The sequence below is a fragment of the Alosa pseudoharengus genome, unplaced genomic scaffold, assembly GCF_046254945.1.
Source record: "Alosa pseudoharengus isolate Yale_2024_CS ecotype anadromous, Long Island Sound unplaced genomic scaffold, YU_APseudo_1.1 YU_APseudo_1.1_scf_8, whole genome shotgun sequence".
Taxonomy (NCBI): domain Eukaryota; kingdom Metazoa; phylum Chordata; class Actinopteri; order Clupeiformes; family Clupeidae; genus Alosa; species Alosa pseudoharengus.
In genome coordinates this window covers 8149709-8171161 of record NW_027468870.1, presented here as the reverse complement: position 1 = coordinate 8171161, position 21453 = coordinate 8149709, and the positions used below count along the sequence as shown (strand labels likewise).

At 42.4% G+C, this 21453-nt stretch overlaps 1 protein-coding gene across 3 annotated transcripts; it reads right to left on the bottom strand.

Annotated features, from left to right (window-relative positions):
• Positions 1-8: 8 nt before the first annotated feature.
• Positions 9-21238, bottom strand: afap1l1b (actin filament associated protein 1-like 1b). Of its 3 annotated transcripts, none has more exons than XM_076275021.1 (19): positions 21137-21238; positions 9916-10041; positions 9521-9604; positions 9226-9314; positions 8695-8812; positions 8218-8316; positions 7915-8126; positions 7605-7784; positions 7277-7369; positions 6897-6993; positions 6166-6315; positions 5529-5740; positions 5200-5345; positions 4054-4126; positions 2242-2374; positions 1933-2100; positions 1595-1770; positions 1349-1477; positions 9-1071 (listed from the first exon to the last, which is right to left on the bottom strand). In XM_076275021.1, the coding sequence occupies exons 1-19, from the start codon at positions 21156-21158 to the stop codon at positions 1042-1044; spliced, it is 2337 nt and encodes a 778-aa protein (XP_076131136.1). In that variant the 5' UTR covers positions 21159-21238; the 3' UTR covers positions 9-1041. The 3 variants fall into 3 exon arrangements, with proteins under 3 accessions (XP_076131136.1, XP_076131135.1, XP_076131137.1); XM_076275020.1 differs by lacking the exon at positions 21137-21238 and adding an exon at positions 12246-12463; XM_076275022.1 differs by lacking the exon at positions 21137-21238 and adding an exon at positions 12246-12462 and having other exon boundaries at positions 2260-2374.
• Between the last annotated feature and the right edge of the window lie 215 nt (positions 21239-21453).

Here is a 21453-nt window from a genome sequence, read left to right as displayed (position 1 = left end):
AAGAACTGTTATAATAAAGAGACTTTTATTCACAGGTACAAATCAATAAATAGAATTGGTCAAGTTCAAGCACTGACAGAAACAATGTAAGTAAGTGTGAGTTCAACAGTAGGCTAAAGAATAGACTTGCTTTCATTATTTATTTTTTTACATTGAACCTGTAAACTAACATAAGGTCCTATTTATACAACTGACATTGTGAGAGACAGCACAGTAACTGTCAGGTTTGGAGGGAATACCAGCGGTTCTGCTGCTGAACTATAGCAAACCATACAAATTGTACTGTTTGCTGCTGGTCTGTATTATCCCCGCCTAAGGATCCATTTTTATGAAATTTCAAAATGACATAATTCTTTCTAACCACACACTTACATAATTACCAAAGAGTTGAAAACATTGCACCGTACAAATTTATCAGTAAAGAAAATCAGTAATAAACCTGGTAAAATGCAGTCAAATGCAGACTGTAGGTATCTTGTGGTCTTAAAAAAAGTACTTTTTGCCTAAAACATTCCTTTCCCTTTTACTATCCGTCACATACATTGCCTTATTCAACTAAGCTCTGTCTATGTCTCTCTCTTTCTCTCTCTCTCTCTCTCTCTCTCTCTCTCTCTCTCTCTCACACACACACATACACCACACATACATCAACACATCACCATCAAAACTCCCTGGACATACAGTAGTAGGCATAGTCCAATGGTGTGTCAAACAACTCTGGAAATTCACAGACAATCGATTCTTCACTCATCCACTGGCAGTAGAATCTTCAGGTGAAAAGTGAACATGGTGTAGAAGGGCAAAACGGTGTGAACAAAAAAGCAAAATATTCTTTATCTCCATTTTCCTCATTTTCACACGTGCACAAACACACACACAGACACACACAGACACACACAAACACACACACACACACACACACACAAACACACACACACACACACACACACACAGTCATAGCCATAATTTCCCCCAGCACACAGACATAATCACATGACAGCCATGTCCTCCAGTCCAGTCACCATATTGCTGGAACAGTGCTTATGAAGTTCCTTTCTTGGACTCCCACTCCTGTGGATGAACACATAATGAATGCAAGTTATAGAGAAAAACACAACATGAAAAGAAGTAGAATTATGTGAAGACAATCTAATTTGAATGAAGGGCAAAGTGCAAGGTCCAAACTCCAACTGAAGCTAATTTAATAGCTAGGCAAAAATCTATTTGCTAATTTAACACCATGAGCAACACCTTATGCACCTTATAACCGTTTCATGGTGCCTTCTTTCACGTTTAAACATGGCAGGTACTGTACATTGTGGAAAATGTGTCACTTATTGGGTCTTACTTTTGCTTTTTGTATCACATTTCCTCGGCTTGATGCGTAGATCGAGGGAGGCCTCTTTTTCATCTCAGATGCACTATTCACTGGTACAGATGATTCACTGTACACATTTCCCACATGATTTTTCAGGAGCTAAGGAACACAAAGGAAACAAAAAATGTACAATTAATTATGTAAGTATAGAAGTGGAAAGAAGCACCAGTAAACCAGTACAGGCACAATGAGACCGCGTCGGCTGATGTAGAGTACCTTACAACTGGGCTTGCCCTCTGTGGGTCCTCCTAGCATGCCCCCAGCCAGAGACTTCTTTAGGTTCTCCTTCACCTCTGTTAACCGCAGCTCAAGGTCAACTCTCTCGCTCTCCTTCCCTCTACAGCTTTCCTCCACCTTAGCCATGCGCTGCTCAAGGACCTTCTGATGCTTAACTGTGGAAAGAAGCAAGCACAGACACACAACCATGCCGTAATATGAAATACAGTGATGTTTTCATTAGAATTGGTGGTAAAGGTCTACTCTAAACAAACAAATTATGAAATATTACATTTTTTTCCATCTTCTGTTCTATCTATTCTGTTCATCTCTCTAACCTGTTGCATTTTTCAGTTCTTCTTTGATGTTCCTCTTCTCTTTGCGTAGTGAGACCAAGGTTTGCCTGATCACTTCTTTCTGTTTCTCGAGCTCCTCTTTTTCATTCAGGTATCTCCGTGCATCCTCCTCCGCTCTTGTTTTCCCGTACTTCCCATATTGGTTCACAGCTTGAAATAAGACCCAGTCATCTCGTCATTATAATAAATATCAAATAAAATATATTAAATAGATATATTAAATATAATAAAATAATTCTATATATTAAATGCTTCACTGTTAACCACAGTTAAAACAATCTCCATTCCCACCTGCATGTAAGCACTTACAAGATCCGTGACGTTTGACGGTGACCTGGGATTCCACCTTGGGAGCATCGTTGCTGGAGAAGGACGAGTGACGTTTGACCTGGGAGCCTGGCCTGGGTTTGGCCTCCTCCTGCAGCTAAGGCCAGCACAGAATGAGAGAGGGAATGGAAGAAGAGAGGGAGAGGAAAGTCAGAGAAGAAGAAGTAGAAGAAGAAGAAGCAGGATGAGGAGTAGGAGGAGGAGGAGAAGAAGGAAGAGGAAGAAAAGAAGCAGAAGATGATGAAGAGAAAGAAGATGAAGATGAAGAAAAAGAAGGAGTGGGATGTGGGCAAGACACAAGGGATCATGAGAGAGACAGAGAGTGTGCAGGCAGAGAGGGGAGGGGAAAGAAAATAAGAGGTTTGAGGGTTATGTAGAGGAGAGGAGAGGCGTTAAGTATGATTATGGGTGCAGAGGGTGAAGGCAAAGGGAAGATCACACCCTTGACATCCATCTTTATGACTGGAGGGAAAAAAGGCCCTCTTTGCAGTGTTGCTGTCTTATTAGGAGTGGCTGTCTTATTAGGAGTGTTGGTGCTGTCTACACAGTCAAGCGTAATAGATAACAGATTAACTAGGAGATCTCTATTCTTCCTACACAGTACAGTTGGAAAAGATCAGCATTGTTCAACAATAAAAAAAACTTCAGAGTCCAGCCCTTCAGGGCTCTCATCACTCCTACACATCATCATGAGGAAGACATTTATAACAAAGCTCTCAATTTATCCTTCCATTGGCTATATAAATCAGCCAAGGAAGACTGAGTGTATTGGTAGTTTGGGGGAATCCCTATTCAGAAAGGAATATATAATGATAGTTTTTACGGTTTTTGGAATGTGTTTTAATACTTTGTTAGATCTGTGTAGATCTGAAGTCTTTATGGTGCTTCTTTAAACATAGCATAAAACTACCTGTGAAGAATAATGATCAGTTATCACTGCAAAATTATGTGTATTCTGATGTGCATTACTTTCTTTAACCTGAGTGGTTTACTCTGCATGTGGGCTTACTCTGTGATGTGACACATAAGAAGGAGTGATCTATCTTTAGCCAGTTTTGTGACATCTATGCAAATTTCAATCCCCCATGACTTCCACTGTATTTGCATTTGCATTCCAAAAACTCTACTCTGGGTCATCACATCTTCTCTACAGTGTGTTTGGTAACACTTTACTTGACTGGTGAGTTCATAACACATTCATAGCAGCTGTCATAAACTGCACATAAAGCATTCATGACTGTTTCATGAGACATGACTCAACATTCATACCAAACCTTTCATGAATGTGGAAGACAGAACGATGACAACTTGTCAAAATAGTCCAACATCGTATTTGTGTAACATGGATACCATTCATTTAATCTCTCCAGCCTTTGTAAATATTTAATGAATATCTTATGAAGTCTACATCAAATGTCACTTTACTATACAAGTTGTGAAGTATTCGTAATCACTGAGTTTAACACTAGGAGGTAAACTAGCCTACATTCAGCTGACCCGTATTTGTGTAACCTGGAACGGTTGGACATTGCCAGTAGCAAAAGATGAGAAATAATCTGCAAAGGTTACATCATAAAACAAATACATTTGGGGATCAATAAAGTATCTAATTATCTATCTTGATTCCATAGATTTAGCCATTAAAAACATAAAGAACTACAGCTAGCCTCACAACATTTGAACAGACCTTAAACATTGATTGTAACATTGTAACAACTCCTTTTGAATGTAAAGACCCAAAGATATCTTTGGTTATTTCTGAAGCAAGACACTTACAAGCACACTCTCATATGGCACCTCATCATAGGTTCTTGAGTCAGATGAAGCACTGCTGGATGATGTTGCCCATCTGAACACACACAAAAAACATTAAAGCCAAAGTAAATGTAATAAATGAATTATTATTTAATGCAGTTAATACAAACATTGATATACTATTGAAGATGAACTATTTAGCAATGAGTTGAATAAGATATTTGGAGATGTGGTTTGGCATGAAGTATACTTTGTTCGATAAAAAAGATATCTGGGTTAGCCTTGAAGTTTCAAGAGAAACACTGACAAATGTTGGTGATTTGTGCTTTGTGAGTTTCCCTAGTGGAAAGTTTTCCAGATAATGTTGCTGTTGCACTCAACCCTCCTCACTATAAAGTAATGCTGATGTGTGGGACTTTCATTCTTCTAAAGGTAAAACCATGAGCTTCCAAACTGGAAGTACTGAAAATCAGATCAATCAAATCCCTTCACCTTGATTTTTGAAGTTAGGATATTATATTCTAACAAAAAACAAAGATTAACAATCAAACCTCTCTGATTTTGTCTGATTCGCTAAAAAGTCCCTCCCTCAAAAGACTTTCAGTGGGGTTAAAATGTGGTGACTGATAACTGGTAACTCTATGACATTCCAAGTCTGACACCCGAGCTTATCTTTGTTTGACTTGGATGTATGCTTAGGACCATTGTCTTGCAGGAAAGCCCATTTATGACAGCGTTTGAGTGTACATACAGTAGGCATCGCATTCTGTTCCACAATGGCCTGGTATGTAACAGTGTCAACAATGCCAGCCACCAGTCAAGATGGCTAGATCCCACAGCAGTAAAGCACCTCCCAAAATCACAGACCCATTAGAAAATGTATATGCATACTGTATATCAATCCACAATTACATGTACTATTAAAAGCAGAAGGTGGTTTCTCACAAGCATATTCTCATGTACTATGAGAGGTCATTCTGAGCCCCCATCTCCTGCTTTATACTCCAGAAAAGCCTCATTATTTTTAACATCACTGCCCATTAAATGTCCTGAAAATGATCTGCTTGAAAGTGGTCCAAAAATTCAAGCTGGATAGTTTTTTGTGAATTCATGAATTCACTCATGACGTGCAAGTGGTTGAGTAAGCTGTCCATGTTGGTTACTCACAGGAAGGAATGTCGAGCGGCATCCTGGATGTTGCTGATGGTCTCCACGTCCACGTAGTCATAGTGCAAGGCCTCGGGGGTGATGGCACCTCCTGTCTCTGCCAATAGCAGGCCCAGCCAGCGTCCCAGCTCTTCAGAACAGCTTGCCTGACACACACACACACACACACACACACACACACACACACACACACCCAGGGTACATTAAGGGAGGAGTTAGGATGATTCAAAGGCCCAAGCACTGACATGGGGGCCTCACAGACCATAATGACCTTTATTATAATAATAATAAACATTATTATTATGGGGGGATTCAGTGAATCCACTCACCTCTAAAGCAGCCACTTCATTGCTGTTTTTGAGAATTCGGAAGGCGAAAGGGTGTTTGGGGCCCAGTCCAGGGACAATTTCGGCCCCTTGGAGGGCCAGAGAGTTGACGTGGGCATGCAGGTCCCCTCGGTCCTTGTAGAGGAACAGGGTGCCTCCCCTCACACAACACCAGCGCTCCCTCCAGCTCTGGTTCACCAGCACATTCAAATGACCTGAATGCAGAAAAAACAGGATGTGACCATGGGTGTGTGAGACACTGACACAGTGTGAGGCAAACAGAAGCTGTGTTCAAAATGTTCACTATTTCACTATATTGTGTACTATGTGAATATTCTCTCCATAATTATGCTGTAATGTCCTGGCTAAATCCTCGACCTGGTTCATTCCATCTGGCACCTAATAATGTCCCTAGTGTAACTGGCTGATTAATTCCTTCACTCTCCACCTCAAGCTGGTGTGTGGTGGTCATTCTGGGACAAAATAGTTAGCCATGCATCTCCGAGGTGGTGGGTGCTATTGATGGTCATTGTAGTGAGATTCTCCCTATTTACTGTATAGCATTCTAGGTACCTAGACAAGTGCTATATGAATGTAACATGTTGTACGGGTGGAGTAAGATGGCGGTGGGGGTTCCTACCGCAGCGTGGGTCAGAGAGGGAGGCTGTGTGAGGGTCTCCGGGCAGAGGGGGCTTCTTCTTGGAGAAACTGATGATGCGGTTGATTTTCTTGCCGGCAGCACGGCTCATGGAGCCTGTCAGCTCCGAGAGGGCGCCCTTCTTCGCTTTTCCTGTAGAGGGGAAATCACAGAGAGCATTACAGTTATGAGGGCAACACTACTTAGGGTCACACTTTACTTTGAGGGACTCCTATAAACAATTTATGGTTATGGTTAGGGATTGGGTTTGGTTAAAATGACTATCAGCAATTAACAAACACTAATCATTTTAAAGACTGAAAGACTGAACAGATTTCAATCTGTAAAGCTTCTGTAGCCAGACTATCCAAGTAAAATGTTACCTGCAGTCAAGTGCTGATAAAATCTAAAACTGCCAAGATGTCTGACAAACTACAAAATACTTTTTTTGTTTTCTTTCACTGATTTCTTTGCTTAAGGGGGTCATTCCTTGGGCAATGTGTGTTTGTGCGATACACCTGAGAGCAAATAAAAGACACAGGAAAAGGGCTCTAAGCAGATACATCCTTCCTGACCACATCCTGCCTTTGTCTGGAAATGACATCATGCCACCTAAACAACGAGGAAGGCTGCACCTGGCGAGTAGGAAAATGGCCTCACTTTCTCACTTCAAAGTTTCACCCTTAAAAGTGCACAGCTTTTTTGTGAAAAATTAGTCAACCCTGGATCCTCACCCTGCTCCAAGCTGTCCCGTCCATGGCTGGAGGATAATGTGTTGTCTCCATTTGCTATACTATCAGAGTCTGAGGTATGTTTGTCTGCTAAAAACATCTGAAGGAAGAATAAGTAAAATAGTTTAGGATTTAAGTCAAAAAGAGATATTGTGGTGATATGGACAGAGGCTGCCATTCCAGCTTCAGAAAGTAAATGTTCACATATTAAACACCACATATTTGTTCCAACCTTTTACACAAAAACTCTGTTTTGGACACTCAAAAACGATATATTAAAAAACCCTGGCCAAAGTGGAGATTTTAGAAAACTTGTCGAATGGATTGTGATGATTGTAACATTTACTTTCTGAAGCCAGGGTTGTCAAAGTCATTATACTTACTTTCTCTACATCTATTTTCCTTTGGATCATTGGAGAGGAGGAGCCCTCAAGAGTGTCTGTACTAATAGACTTACTGCTAATTTCCCGGACCACCTGCTCAGAAATAAACAGAAACCCTCAACAACATCAATGATCCAAAGGAGCTTCTCTGCCCCAGATATCCCTTCATGCTTTCTAATACTCAAACCATAATGGATCTCTATAATGCAGATTCATTTACCCAAACACAAAAATGTACGACTGAAATGTTATGTATTCTTTGCTCTGTTATTGAAATCGCCTGTGTGTGTATTATTAAAGAATGTAGTGAGAAACTTGGCTATGCTACCTTGAGCCACCTCTCCGCTTGCTCCTTGTTCTGGACTGCTAGGACAAGAGCCTCTGCCCCTGGTAGTGAAAAACGAAGCTCATGCTTCTTGCGCCGTCCATCTTTTGGGACATAAATGACCTGACACAGATTGAGGGGCAGGTCAAACTGTGGCGTGCAATCTTTGGGGCTTTTGTAACACTGTGGAAAAAAAGAAACCATTATTACTTCCATATGCAACAGTTTGAGAAATATAAAAAAAAACAGAAAAAAAAACGTTTATGATCTCAAAATCACAAGGGCAATACAACATCTCCCTTGCTTGCCTTACCTGTAGTCTATTTTCACGGATGACGGTTAACTGCTTCGCCCACTGGCCAAAGCGCTTTTTCCGCAGCAGGAAGTCAGCGATGCGGCAGTCCTTGACCGGACCCACAGGACTCTCCTCTGAGGGCCACCGGCGGGTCCGCCCCTGGCCCTTGGCCTCATCGTCCTCCTCATCATAGGACTCGTAGGAGCTGCTCAGTGCGTCTGAATCATTATCTAAAGGACATGTAATGAACATTACCATCTCATCTCATGTTTGACACCAATGGCAAAACAAAGGAGGCCTGCCACACAATGGTTTGCTCACAGGAGTTCTTGCGAGGGCCATTCATGCGAGTAGTTGGGTAGTTGTCGTCAGCGTCCTCGTAATATGCGTCCTCAATGGAATTTGGTGGGCTGGAGTTTCCTGGTTAAAAGTAGACAGACACTGTGAGTAGTTCATCTTCAACTAAAATTATAGGTGACTAATATACAGCAACTATTGTCAGCGACAGTGTGTGATTATTGTCTTGTCTCTTTGAAAAATTATTCACATGGTTTTAACATTGATTTATATTTATCGGATTTAACATGACAGACTGTCCCAGCCCATTTCAGGAATGATGAAAAATACAACTACACCTATTTTTTGTTGAATTCACATTTCTTTACATACTCATCTAGTGCATTAGCTTGCGATTAGACGCTCTCGACACTGACTAGGGGCCTGAGATACTGTGCAAACATGACAGGAACAGAGGGAAGGGACGGGCAGGCAGGGATGGATGGATGAACGGATGCTCACTGCGAGTGGTGATATACTGGGGAGATTTGCCAGGGTCCAGGGGTACCGCCTCTTCATAGTAGTCTTCAGGGGGAGGCGTGGTTGGGAGTGGGGGTGGGGGTGGGGTATCTGTTGGACTCTGGAGTGGAAAAATAGAGAGAATAACTCAAGAAAGCAAAGGACAGGCCCCAGCCATGGTGCAACTGGCTGGGGCACCTGCATCGTATGCCGGCGGCCCGGGTTCGATTCCCGCCCCGTGGTCCTTTCCGGATCCCACCCTGACTCTTTCTCCCACTCACTTCCTGTCATTCTCCACTATCCTGTCAATTAAAGGCATAAAAGCCCCCCCCCCCAAAAAAAAGAAAGCAAAGGACAAAAATATCACTACAGCTGGTATAAAGTATTTTGCACAGAATACAGTAAATGAAAAAATGACCAAAATCAAGATCAAAGATCAAAATGACTGTGACTGTGATTGATGTTGGAATGATCATCTGATCGTCTAATCATCAACAATAGGAATAGATACTCTTGAAAGGGCGTATATCTTACAGATTTGGAGGGGGGTTCCTTAGAGGAGGTATCTTCTGATTGATCTTTTAATTCCTCAGGAGAGTCTCTCAAATCCTGCAGGTCACAATCTGGTGACAAGAGTATATGAGGTCACTCACAGTTCACTGCTACAGGAGAAAACTGATATCACTTTGGCTTTTTACTATGCAGTCACTGACAAAACAGGTTATACAACTAAGTAGTGCAGAAAGTACTTGAAGGTTAAGGTAAGTGAATGTTAAGTTACAACTATGACAATAAGGTAAATCAATGGTCTTAAACATAAACAACTTACCAAACTCTTCAAACAGGGATTCCACAAAACTGGTACCATTTCCATATAGGGAGGTGTTCATGTATATAAAGTCCGTTCCATTCACTACATAGTACAGAATACGTAACACATATGAGACATCTGCTCCAGAAACAAACTTTCCACTATTTCAAAAATCGTTGCTAATGTTCTACCGGTAATCTACCATTGTATGAGGAGACATTTGGATTAAATGTTATAAACAAAAAGGGGAATGATTTACTAATAAACAACATGTAACATGTAAACTGTGGTGTCTCAAGAGTTTAGGGATCGTAGGAGTGGAATAGGGATAGTCCGGTTGTGTGTCTCTGTGTGTGTGTGTGTGTGTGTGGGGGGGGGGGGGGTGTCTCTCTGTGCAGGGGGGGCTGACTGACCCGGCGGCTGCAGCTGCTTCAGTAGGTTCCTGACCACAGTCATCTTCTCTGTTGTGGCCGAGCTTACACTCTCGTGGTCCAGCAACTTCAGCAGGACGTTCAGCTCCGTCACAAAATGCTCCATCGCTGAATGGATCAGAGGGGTCAAAGGTCAATGACAACCACCACAACTTTGAAAAACAACACGTCTTCACGTCACAATTACTAACAGAGACACTGCTCTGACCAGCATTGAGGGGAAGAGTCAAGTCAAATTATAAGTACATATAAGTATAATTACATTTAAAAGCAGCAGACGCTGCCGCCGAATCATGCAACATCTGTCTGTTTCCAATAAGATTATATTTAGAATATCAAAGACTACTAATTAGAGCTTGTAAGCAGTGCAGCAAGAGGGGCAATCCTGAGAAAAACAGGAGTGGAAAACATGCTGGCGTTGGCGTTGACATGGTGCAGTTGTGCTAATGTGACACTACCATGGCTAAGAGGGAGAGCCTTCAGCTGTTGCTTTTAATGCTTGACATCTGGATAACTTGGCGGACTGAGGGGAGAAACCTGGCCAAAATATCTAATGGGAGGTCCTGATGGCTTAATGCAATAAACAGGCAGCGATAGGGCTATGACCTGAATTGATTTCATATGATAGTCTCTAATGAATAGCCCTGCAATGAAGAACTATGCATGGGCAACAATGGCAACACTGTTGTTTCAACAAAAACAGGACAAAAAAACTTCTTAAGGTTACATTTTTGGATTGCCAAATGCCAAGGAGTCATTAAAGTAAGTTTAATTTAAAGTATTTTAGCCAAAGTTGTTGGTTAAGTGGTTATTGCCAAGCACTTCTTTGTCATGTTTTAGAGCCATGTTATCTTAAATGTAGGATCGGTTTTCTACTTAGCTACTTCACTCTTTATTCATTAAAAATAAAAAAATAATCTTTCACTTTATTTTGACTTCTAGAATCCAACACCACATGGTAATGATAATGTTTCAATGAAGGGGATATCAGAGCTGGATTATGGATTACACTATGCAAACAAATGAATGCTACTGTCAACACTCACCTAAGGCTTTAAAGCATGACGGGATTTAATAACTGTGAAAGAATTTATCCAAACACGCCTAAACCATGGGGCCCAAATACACAAAACACATATGTTACAAATTAATCACAAATTTAAAAACATGAACTGATAATCCCATGGTTTCACTAAAATATATGACACTAACTTCAACTTGTGCAACAATGCCAAACTATATCATGGCACCCAAGAACACTATCAATACTGATACAGCTCACAATGCCACCTCTGTTTCAGAGAAGCTCTGCACGTGTCCCTCCTGTTTGCTGGTTAAATGTTGGCTTGGGCCTCTCTTATCTGTCAGGAGATATTCCAGCAGAACTGGTAAGACAGGATCTCATAATCTGGCTTTTCACTGCACTGCATGTTATGTGAAGGGGTGCTACAAACTAGATTCTAGAATTTGTTGATGCCTCACACCGCACCCAAACCCCTGGGATAACGCTGAGAAAACATGCACACACATGGACACACACACACACACACACACACACATACACACACACATTTCAGTCACTGCTTGGGTAGAATTCTCAAGGCTATCCACCTCTCGGTCTGATAGGCTTGTGACTGTGGGACCCTTAATTACTGCAGTATGTGTCTGTTTCTTTTGGTTGGGTGACTGTTGATCTTATCTCTCCACACCAGAACAAAACGCCTACAGGTTAACATGCTTTATTTCTCTTCAAAACCAGACCCCCACCACTCTAAAAACAAAGGTCGTACACTTCAAAGGGCCACCCTGGACTGAGCTATGGGAGCTGCCTGATCTCCCCTTTGAGAGAGAAGAACGCAAACATGTTGTGGGAGTACATTTTCATGTCACCTCAAAACCCCATTGGAATCAGTCATCTCAATGTGAGGTCTGCACAGTCAATAGTTCCCAAACAACATATTACCCAGATCCCCCCATACATGCAATGTGCAACAGTGGCTTTAAACTCAGATACATCTTGCAAATCTCTTAAACACATATATAAACTATGACATAAACTTACAGTGTAGCAACCCCAACTTGGAATCAATAATAGCAAACTTATTATCTGTTAATAAAATAGTTATTTAACAGATAATGGAAAGAGATTTACTGTATGTTTGGTCTACCTTAAATGTTGACCTTATGCTATTTCAGCATGGAATGTACAGTATATACAAGCTGTTTACTAGATTTATCATGCAAATATTGTACATGACAAATGTGATTCCTTAGTAATAAGATCAACAGAAAGCAAGCAATTCCACTCTTACCAGCCTCAGAAACCGAGGGGGAGGAGAGGACAACCATTTTCCAACCTAACACTGAAGAATAAATGATGTGGCAAACCCCCCTCCACGTCAGATACAAAGTAACTCTGCTCTTCAGTGGAATTCTTCACCACAGGTCTGCACAGGTTGTTGGCATGGATGACTGTTCATGACTGACTAACTGACTACCTCACTCTCTCCTTCACTCAAGCAGTGATATCAAGTGGGTTGTACCGACTGTGTTTACACATCTTCTCTCTCTCTCTCTCTCTTTCTCTCTCTGTCCCTGTCACTCCTCCCCCTCTGTTCCCTGTGTGTGTAGGTGTATGTGTATATAGTGTCTTCAAAGCATAATTGCAGTCTAAAGAAATAACATTTTTGACTTCCTCTAAAAATAATGAAATAATGCCACACACAGTGCAAAGCTAAGACATAACATCATGGGCTAAATAATATGATGTCATTGACGGAGATCCCATCTGTCTGTTGGCCTGGGCTTGTTCCCTGCAGTTAAGGATGTCTAGGCTGGCTCCCCTTTACTGCTGAGAATGATGACCAAATACAAAGGCCTGTATAACAGTGCACTTTTACACAAAGGTGCCATTTCTAGTGTAGGTTCCCTGTTCCCCAATTCACAAGTTCTCTATCACAAAAAGAGTTCTACTTGCAAGGAAACCTAGTGTCTTAGCCTAACAAGAGGAAAGTCACTTCTCCTTATCAGCAAGTGGCTTGAATTACATATAATTTCACCAAATGGCCGCTCTTCCATACAGTAAGGCAGTTTCCATCAGTGAAGGTGTATGTGTGTGTGTTTGCGTGTGTGTGTGTGTGTATTAGTGAATGGGGCAGAAGAAGAGGAAGAGTAGAGAGCGGAAGCCTCTCGAGTAGGATGTCTCTGTTGTTATAGCGGACACGGTCGCAGGTCTCTTGAGGGCTATTGTCTCTAAATGAACTCTTTGGCTCTGTGCAGGGAGTGTCCCTCTCCGTTTCCGAGTTTTCCGAGCGTTCCCGTTCCCACACAGTGCACCGCACCCGGCGCCCACTCCAAGGCCCCTGCTGGCCCACTCCAAAGGAACTGGGTCAAGTTTCAAGAGCCCGTGAAGAACAGACTGTGGTCCACTTCTGCACGTGCTGGTGCCTCTCTCCTGTTTGGATTGTGTATAAACTCAGTATCCCTTCACTGTTTTTTGACACATCACCACCAAAACACTGAGGACAGGGCTATACATTTCATTGATGGCACTAAATATTAGGAATACTTATTGTGACCTCTGTGACATTTAAAGCTTAGATTTTATTTTATGAGTCACACACTGCTGCATCAGTGTGAACAGCACATTTGCAGCCCCTAATAAGCTCTCTGAATGTTTCTCAAATGAAAAATGCTGATAAATACATACATTTGTGTACAGACACAGATATTGACAGTGATATTTACTATATAAGTCTTTATTTTCACAGACGCACATTCATATAAAAATTGACTGAGAGGCAGCGGGCTTATTCTACCATGCAAAGAATCTGACAGGGGCCTAAGTCAAGGTTGGCTGATCCCTCTTGTGCACAGCCGACCTCTGTCTGGGCCCGATGATGAACATGTAAAAATGGCTCAGCGATGACACAGCTGATATGAGCCTGAAGAGAATACCCTGGAAAGTTAGCCTACTGCGTAAGTGATGGGGATATATGAGCCACATCCATATGGTGAACACTTGGAATACGACACACAGGCAATGTGGCTGCTGAGAGGTTCAGTATGGTGAAGGGAAAAGAGTGAAATGCTTGATCAGGGTGTTGGTCAGCTCTACTGCTGGTCAGTTGGGAAAAATCACGTGTAAGTAACTTGCGATGGGCTTCCAAAAAGCTTTGCAGTGCAGCAACCACCATATCATTGTGCAAACTCCTCTACTGGAAACAATAGCTGTTACCCCACCAATGAGCTAAATTGTTTGTAGTGAAGGGGGCAATGTGAAGATGAACAAAATGCAATGGGAAGCACAAGTATGGGCTAACTGAATAGAAAGCACACTCATATCCCCAAAGTGCTTTCAGGCACATTGGGCACTTATCGGGCATCTATTTCAGGTAGAACTGCGTGTGCGCAAGGCTTCACAACACCAACCTCGCTCCAGCAGCACATGATTGGCACGATGTATTTTCATGTAGACTTTTGGCCGCGGAAGAAGCAGGATATGTGTAGACACCTGCCATATTGGCATTACAAACTAACCCCATGAATTTCTATGGCGGATTTTTTGAGTGCTGTGTCTCCTGATTAGAAAGCCTCAGATATCCCTTAGCAATTTCTTAAAATTTTTGTCGGAATTAAATCTAAACCAGTTATTTATTTCAATACAATCACAATTCAATTCATAATATTTGAAAACAAGTACATAATGACTATTGCGACTGGTGGAGTACAGTATGTACTGACAGAGAGCCGTGATTGGTTTAAAAAGCCTAAGCCACCTCCTCCAAATTTCACATTTTTGTCATTAATAAAACAGAGGTTCACTGAAAACCATGCATGACATTCAGTGGGTCTCCACATTTTCTCAAGCTTTCATTCAAAAGACCCATTCATTTAGCCAGAAATTCACCCAGACAATGTGCTATTGTACAGACACTGTCCAAATTTAGAGGATGACATCGGTCTTGAAGAAAGAGGGACAATACAACTTGACAAAATGATGAAATGCTCTCAAAAGTAACAGTGAGATACACACACACACACACACACAAACAAACACACACACACACACACACACACACACACACACACACACACACACACACACACACACACACAATCACACAACCCCCTGATATGGGCAGGGGATTGGATTGCAGCTGTGCAGTCCATGGCATTGGCATTGTGGGTAAAAGGATATGTCCTGCAGCTGTGGTTTCCTGTCTGGGCTGACGACAGCAGTTTCTATCAAGCCTGTCCTTCTGCTTCCTATTCCTCCCGCTGGACTCCAAACACAAATATGCAGATATGGCCAAACAATATCCACACAAAGATGCAAACAGCCTCACACACAAAAACACAGTATCTATATTCTTATGGGGCAAAAAAGCCCTTCCACTAGAGACCCAGTGACTTCTCAGATTCCTAATTCAATACATTTAAATCCTTTTCCATATATTACCTCCTGTAGTGTTTTATTTCTCTATTTCTATTTTGACAGCCAGAAGTCCGGCGGCTAATGTTGCTTGCACACGATACCAATGTGTCCTTCCTGGATCACCACCCACAGCAGACACTCCCTGGAGAAGCGTATCAGCTGTTCGGTGAGGTGCCATACGGCGGGTGGCGATATCACGAGCCGCTGGGCTGGCTCATCACGCACATCCAGTGGAGCGGTCCACCACAGAGAAGGCCTTTGTTGTGCTCCACTCAAGGTCACATGGGGGGACATGTGTGCTGGGGTAGGGGGGGGGGGGCATAATTTAATGTGGGCAATTTTTGGCCGTTGACGGCACGGCGGGGTAGGGTCAATTACAGAGACGTGGCGTGCCGCTGCGGCACTGGGTGGGCAGGGCCAATTTTGCCACATTTTTGGTTTGTGGATGTCAGTAACACAGGCATTGAGGGGAGCTAAGGATCCCAGGAAAACGTTCACACGGGATCAGCTGCAGGAGAACCCAAGCTGTGGGGATGATGCCACTGACGGTCACGGTCATAGACAAAACACTCTGAAGTGGCTTCCTACAAGGCAGACTCCAGCTGGGCCGAACAACGAGTCGGCCTCTTATGATGAGAGAGGCACCGATGTTGGTGTCAACCTAGTCCACTTTTGGCATCATTACATCTGAAGCGCTATTTTTGAGTGCTTCAGACTACGCCTCCCCTAGTTATGTCTCTCTTCACTGCTATTTATTTACACAAACACAACAACCGCACGACATGCATAAACAGGATGTTAAGGACAATGCAGGCCTATGGTGACCAGCTGTTATCAGAACACATCTATGATATAAAAAGAGCTTAATTCTTGACCCAGGCTCAAGTCATTATCCTCTGCAGGCCAAAATAAGTAAAGGGATGTTGTTGTCATGTTCTCTGTACACCACGTGAAGTTTAGGATAAGTTAAAGAAAGAAATGCTGTCTCATAGTTCGTCGTCTCTCTTTCTCTGTATTTTTTCTCCTCTCTGAGGAGTGCTCTGTTTGATTCTGGGCTGCAAGTCATGAGAACCAAGTCACACAGTCACGGGAATTACATTTATACATGGGAACAACCTAGAGACAACCAGGACCTGTGCTTCCCAGGGGCCCTTTAAGAGAGAGAGACAAACACTAACTAATCCAGCCAGTTTCACAGGAATGCAGGAGTCAATGATTAACCTGCGGTGGCACCAGCTGGGGTTAGAACATGAACCAATGTCCAGCCATGGAGTCCTCCAATTCTTTAAAACTCACTGGAGCGGCATGTCTTCATGCACCCCTTATCATCCATGTCCGTCATGATTGCCATCGATGGGTGTTTGTTTGATAAGTCTTTGAAAGTCGACCGAGGCGAAGTCAAAAGGGACCAGGGCACACTTGACCGACTCTCTTGAAACGGCGGACAGCAAACTGGCCGTTGGTGTGCCGCCTGTGCCCTCCGTGACCTCTGGCTTCAATTTCCGCCCCACAACACCATGAGTCAGAGAGGGAGCCCCCTCGCCGAGACAAAACCCCCGTTTCAGCCCAACCGAGCGGCTCACATCTGTGGCCTCCCCTTGCCCCTTGATTCCTCTCCTCTGAAGAGACATGCACAAGAGCCTGCCTTGATGGCCTGCGCCTTTCCCACTGTCTTCTCCCCCTCAGAGGGAAGAACATTCCAGCGCACGAGAGAGAGAAAGAGAGAGACACTATCACGTCTGTGCGCTCCCACAGCCGCCATCGCATGCAGCAGAAGAGTAGCATCTTTGTCTGGCCCGGGCTGGAAGTATTTATAGAAGTGTGCCGCTCTGTGTGCACCAGGAGCTGCGCGAGAGGCCTAATCCAAACACCCGACCCGTTCAACATGTAAGAGAAAGACATCTCAGGGCAGGGCGTTATAAACAAGACAGAGACTGCAGCGTCACCCAGGCCTTTATAGGAGTTTGAAGGCACCAACAGACTTGCCTTCAGGACTATCTGTGCTGGGGGAAAAAGTCCATATTTACTTCACAGCCCCCCTCGCCAACAGACTTTAGGCCCACATATACCTCAACACCCCTGCTTGCTGATCATCACTTCTGCAGATCTCTGTGGACATTTGTCATCCAGGTCTTTATTGGAGCTTGAAGGTGTCATCAGGACTATAAGTGACAGGGGAAAACAACTCTTAATTAACTTCACAACACTGCCCTCACCAACAGACTTTGGGCCCCTTATTCTTCAACACCCCTACTTGCTGACCACTAATTAAGATCTCTGAGGACATATATCATTCGGTGTGTGAGAACTGGCTTTCATTAAAGCCATCTTGGGTCATACTTGGCAAGACAGGACAAAAGACAGTCACAGCCAATGACTATGAACCATTGTGTGTAATTGTAGATTAGGCGATGAGTGATGTACGGCCGTTCAGACTCTGCCGAGAGAAAAACAAGAAGCAAAGACTCCACTTCCCCTTATGACTCTCCCTCTCTGATTGATGGTGATGAGTGATCTAAATACTATCTTTAGTGTGATGCATGTTAAGCCACAAAGGAGAATGCTTCCCCAACATCTGTCATTGTACTTTTCTGCTGATGTGTGACATTTTAAAATTACATCTTGGGACTATTTGAAATGTAATGCCAATGCCTAAGGAAGATATATGTATATTACCCATTCAATCAGTCTGTCTTTGATATATGACAGAGTACAGTGCAGGAGTTGAAAACATAAACCCTTACTCAGCACACATGTCTATCATGCAGGTGAATGTGATACGAGTTGAATTCAGGTCATGTGTACAGTCTGACACAGTCGAAAAACTTGTAGTGAAGTGAAACTTGTAGAACTACATAGACGACCAAATCTCTGAAAAGCATGTCACTGACAGCAGTCATGGTCATTAAGTCTGTCTCGTCTGTCTGGAAGTGAACCCTAAATCTCTTCCCCAAAGTTGGCTTTGAGCTGGCTTTTATCCCAATGAATGCCAAAAAAACCCACACATTACACACTCATACACTGAAAACTCTATACCTCTATATAATGTAGTGCTTTTCTTTGTTTTAGTAAGTACAGAGTACTCAGTGTTGCATTGCACATATTGGTGTAGTTACAATGTATTGAGTATTAGGCATTGTATAGCCTACATTGCAGCCATGAAGCTGTGATACAGGTAAGTCAGGCTGAAACTATGATATAGATTATATTTTCTTATAAAACCCTAAATTGGAATACTTCCACATCCACATTCCTACCTTGAAGTTCCAGTGTAACCTCAACGGCAGAGTTCCAGCATTAAATAACCATGAATAACAATACACACTATAACAATCACATAATAGTGACAGAATGATTAGTGTTTATTACACTTAACTGACTGTTAGTTATTACATGTGCTTCAATACAAATGTGCACAGTAAGCTGCCTAATCTGAAATACACAAACAGTGTGAGAGAGAGAGAGAGAGAGAGAGAACATGTGTGAGAGAGACAGAAATAGAGAGAGACAGACAGAAAGTTAGAGAGAGAGACATACAGTAGCAGAGTTGGAGGAAAATCCTGAAGGAAGTGTCACCGTGACTAAAAACAGTAACATGTCTCTCAGATGGGCTGTTTTTTCCTGGCAACCACACAACAAACACAAAGACCTCCACGTTAACTACTGCGGATATCCCGGGACGAGCAGCGAGGAAGTTTTCACCAAAGTCATAAATAGGCTCCTCAGAACACTGACCTTCAGCCTGACAGAGCATGAGTGGAGGAAGCTCAAGAGAAACACAGAGGGGAAAGGGTAGAGATAGACAGAGATAGACACAAACATGGAGAGAAGAGGAATGGGAAAGGGACACTGAGATAGAGGGAAGCAGAAAGGAGAAAGAGAGAAAGACAGTGAGGAGAGGAGGTGGTGATTATAATTAGAGGTGGGGAGCCAGTGATGAGATGGTGCGATGGAAGAGCAGACTCCAGCTGCATGCAACCTCCATCTTCGCACACACAAATCAACAGAAACGTCCCAAGCTCTGTGATATTTGGTAACAACCAAGACATCCTTGGCTATCCTTAACAACCATTTGAGTGGAAATGTCAGCTTTCCTTGTTCCAAAGCATCTCACTCCTAACACTAAAGGCTTCAAAAGCATTGCTGAATGGGGGTACAACCATTAATATGTGGCACAAATCTGTTTAGGGAATGGGTAGTTGAATGGGTAGGCTGAAAATGCAGCATCACTCGGTTAAAAATAGCAAATGAATGTGTCTTAAATGGATATTTCTCCCTTGAGATATTTAACTGTGGTTTCAGAGAAGTTGCACATTTAGTGCACACTGCAGTGCAGACTAACATGAATCATCACAAATATTCCATAATATTAGTCTTAGAGTGAACACATCCTGAATCAAGGACACATCTGGTCAGACTTCCTGTTCACTGACAGATTAATTCATTTACAGATTTCACAAAAGGAGGAGCACAATATTTACTGAACAATCAAATTAAATAAAAGTCAGACCAAAAGCACAAGAAAACTAAACATCTGCCCACCCCATTCATGTTATGATAAATGAGTTATCAACAGGCAGGAATGTATATTTCTTTAGAGTTTTCCTGATGGGTCATAATTTAATTCCAGGTGCTGATTAGAAGAAAGTGTTTGTTGACAGAGCACCTACTGACCTGTTGGTATCATGAGGGAAATTATTATTATTATTATTATTATTATTATTATTATTATTATTAATAATGATAATAATAATAAAGATGTAGCCATACATTTTAGAAATATATATATATTGTTAACATAAACAAGGCGTACAGTAAGTGGTGAAGTTCTGATTATTTTGTGACAGTATGTTTATTATAATATTGTTAAAATACTGCTAAATATAAAAGGACGTGCTTTCATGCACTTGCATTATTCACCTAACAGTTAAAGGTTTGATTGTCAGTAGGCTATGCTCTACCCAAGAATGAAAATGCTTTATCTTCGTCGGGAGAGAGGAGCCCCAGCATCAGTGAATCCATGACCCACTATCCAGAAGGTGTTTCAACATGCCTGTGCATAATTTCTTCTTTTATGGTTACATCTCACTAAGTGTAACCCACAATTTCAGAATGAAGGCTGGGGGTCCAATCCTCTTTTCGGGACAAGTTTGAGCAGAACGGATAAATCTCTGACGCTCAGGATGTCACAGCGGAGTTCACTTTCTAGCCCACATTCCAAGCAGGCTATAGTACTCACTGACAAGCAGGCATCAAAACAAACTGTCATCTTGCACTGCACAACAGAATCAAATTCGTCACAAATATCTCATATTTAACAAGCAAAATATGCTCCAAGTAATAACCCAACGTGTTACCCACCATGTGTAACAATAAATACACCGTTAGGGTATTTATTGTTACAGATAATCTAGTTACTTTTTGTGAGACGGGGGTAGCCTAATGTAACGCCTAACCTTGTACACGCACAGCTGACACTACGGAGAATATGAATTTTGTACCTCTGTGCAGTTGGCACTGTGATTGAGCATCTATTGCATCACACGTTGGATCTCTCGCATATATAGCCTAAAAGTTGCAATGGCGAACGGAATACGAATGTCTTCATTACGCTTAAAAGAACTAAGCATTGTCACTGGCTGACAGTAGCATGCTGACACGGGTTGAATTGGCTACTTCTAAGTTACAGTTCTGAAAAGTATCCCAGCACATCCCTATATCCATTTAATTACACAACCCCATTTGGACATTTGAAAATAAACTCACAGTTTGAATCAACAGTGTCCATCCCGGGTATTTCAGATTTTTCTTTTAGTGGATATTATCCCAGATACGATTCCTCCTCCTCAGGACGCAGCCCCGTGCATGCATAGCCTCAGTAACATCAAAACTGAGTTGGTGGGAGAATGGGGTGGTAACGCCAAAAATACCATCCAGCTGCAAACTCACTGGGTCCTAGTGCCTGTTGCCAAACAATTTACAAATGCAGATCCATAAATGGCGTGGGCATGTAGCAACTGAATAAGGTGTTGTATGTATGACATATTTATTTTTCATATCTCAGGGATACAGGTCTTCAAAGC

Coding starts and splice junctions, on each gene's coding strand:
- afap1l1b (XM_076275020.1), bottom strand. CDS start 12,282: ATGGTTGTCCTCTCCTCCCCCTCGGTTTCTGAGGCTG. Junction 5,741..6,165: donor CCTCTCTGACCCACGCTGCG/GTAGGAACCCCC, acceptor TTCTGCATTCAG/GTCATTTGAATGTGCTGGTG. Junction 2,101..2,241: donor TTGTAAGTGCTTACATGCAG/GTGGGAATGGAG, acceptor TCTTATTTCAAG/CTGTGAACCAATATGGGAAG.